General features: G+C 40.9%; 1 protein-coding gene across 1 annotated transcript; it reads right to left on the bottom strand.

Moving 5' to 3' along the window:
* Positions 1-371: 371 nt before the first annotated feature.
* Positions 372-1,490, bottom strand: LOTGIDRAFT_173515 (hypothetical protein; the record flags this gene model as incomplete). Its single annotated transcript, XM_009051262.1, has 1 exon — positions 372-1,490. The coding sequence occupies one exon, from the start codon at positions 1,488-1,490 to the stop codon at positions 372-374; it is 1,119 nt and encodes a 372-aa protein (XP_009049510.1).

Raw genomic sequence — 1,490 nt, forward strand, 5'->3', positions numbered from 1 at the left:
GTTACAGGCATCAAGGGTGGAGGATTTGCCATCGATTTATAACAATCAATGGATAACATAGACAATCCAGCCCCGGTGTCTATCAACATTTCTGTGAAATCACCTTCAACAAGCCCTTCCACAAAAAGACCAGAGGAATTAGGATTCAGAGAATTCACTGTTCGCTCTGGAATATGAGAATCTGATTTACTATTGAATTCTGAACTTTGTCTCCCTTGATTATCATCTTTGGAGTAGCTACTCCTCCGAGGGGAAGGGCACATGTTTGCATAATGCCAAAGTTCCAAACAATTGAAACATGTAACTTCACTAAAGTTGTTTCTTCTTGGTCTATCAACTGAACTTCTTTTATTCCCAATATCAATTGTCTTCTAAATTTCATCCTGTTTTGACTCATTACCTTTTGTCTCAACTTTCTGCTTCAACAACTTAATTTCTTCCGAACGTGCCATTATTAACACCTTCATTTCTTTATTCCCTAAATCTGTCGACTTCTTTGCCGGTTTGTCCTTGACATTAGTTACAGAAGCCGTTCGGGTATCCGGATCCGAACATTTGATAGCTTCCAGTTCCATGGCATGGTGAAGTGCTGAGTTCAAATCACGTGGGCGTGCCTGGCTTACTAGCATGCGCATTTGCCCATTGCCAAAATATTGAACGAAATGGTCTTTGACCATTTCCTCTTTAATAAAATCACTGCTCGTTGGATAAGCCTTATCAACAATCATTCGTATGCAGGAAGCAAAATCTGGTACACTTTCACCAGCCTTACGACGCCTTTCCCGCAGCTGGACCTTATACATTTCTGCTAGTTCAGGAGGATCAAATTTCTGTCGTAGTGCTTTATCTAAACAATCATCATCAGCTCGAAACGTGCCAAAAATATCCCTGGCCTTTCCACCTAAACTAATTGCAAGAAATCTTGCTTTCTCATTTTCATTCCATCCATTTATTTCTGCAGTCACTTCAAACTGAACCATATAATCCACTAAACTGCCCTCACCATCAAATTTAGGTGGCATAGCAACAGGCTTAGCATATCTACTTCGAGTATACGTTCTCTCAGCAGGAACATCAAAACTAACCCTAGATGGCCTAGGTGGGACCTCCCCATGAGGTCTACTACTTTCTGCAACTGTACTCCTGACTTGATCGCCCTCAACTCGAGTACAAGCAGGTCTACTAAATGTTGGATCAGGATCAAACAATCCGAAAGCAGGAGTTGAGGTTGCCCTCTGATTTATTTTTGTACAAAACATGCTATGATTGCTGCTCTGTGTACTAAGTGGTGTACTTGCTGTTTCTGAAAATAGTGTAGGCGTACATGCCCCCCTTGAGGTAGAAGAAACTAATTCAATATCACTTGCAGGAGACACATTCAATCTTGTATTTCTGTACTGCTGTATTCTTCTCTCCAGAGCAGTTACATCTCTTTCATATGATGAACTTAACTGTGACACAGCCTGCTCTAAATCCTCTAAACTACTCAT

Source organism: Lottia gigantea, assembly GCF_000327385.1.
Source record: "Lottia gigantea unplaced genomic scaffold LOTGIsca_162, whole genome shotgun sequence".
Lineage (NCBI taxonomy): Eukaryota > Metazoa > Mollusca > Gastropoda > Lottiidae > Lottia > Lottia gigantea.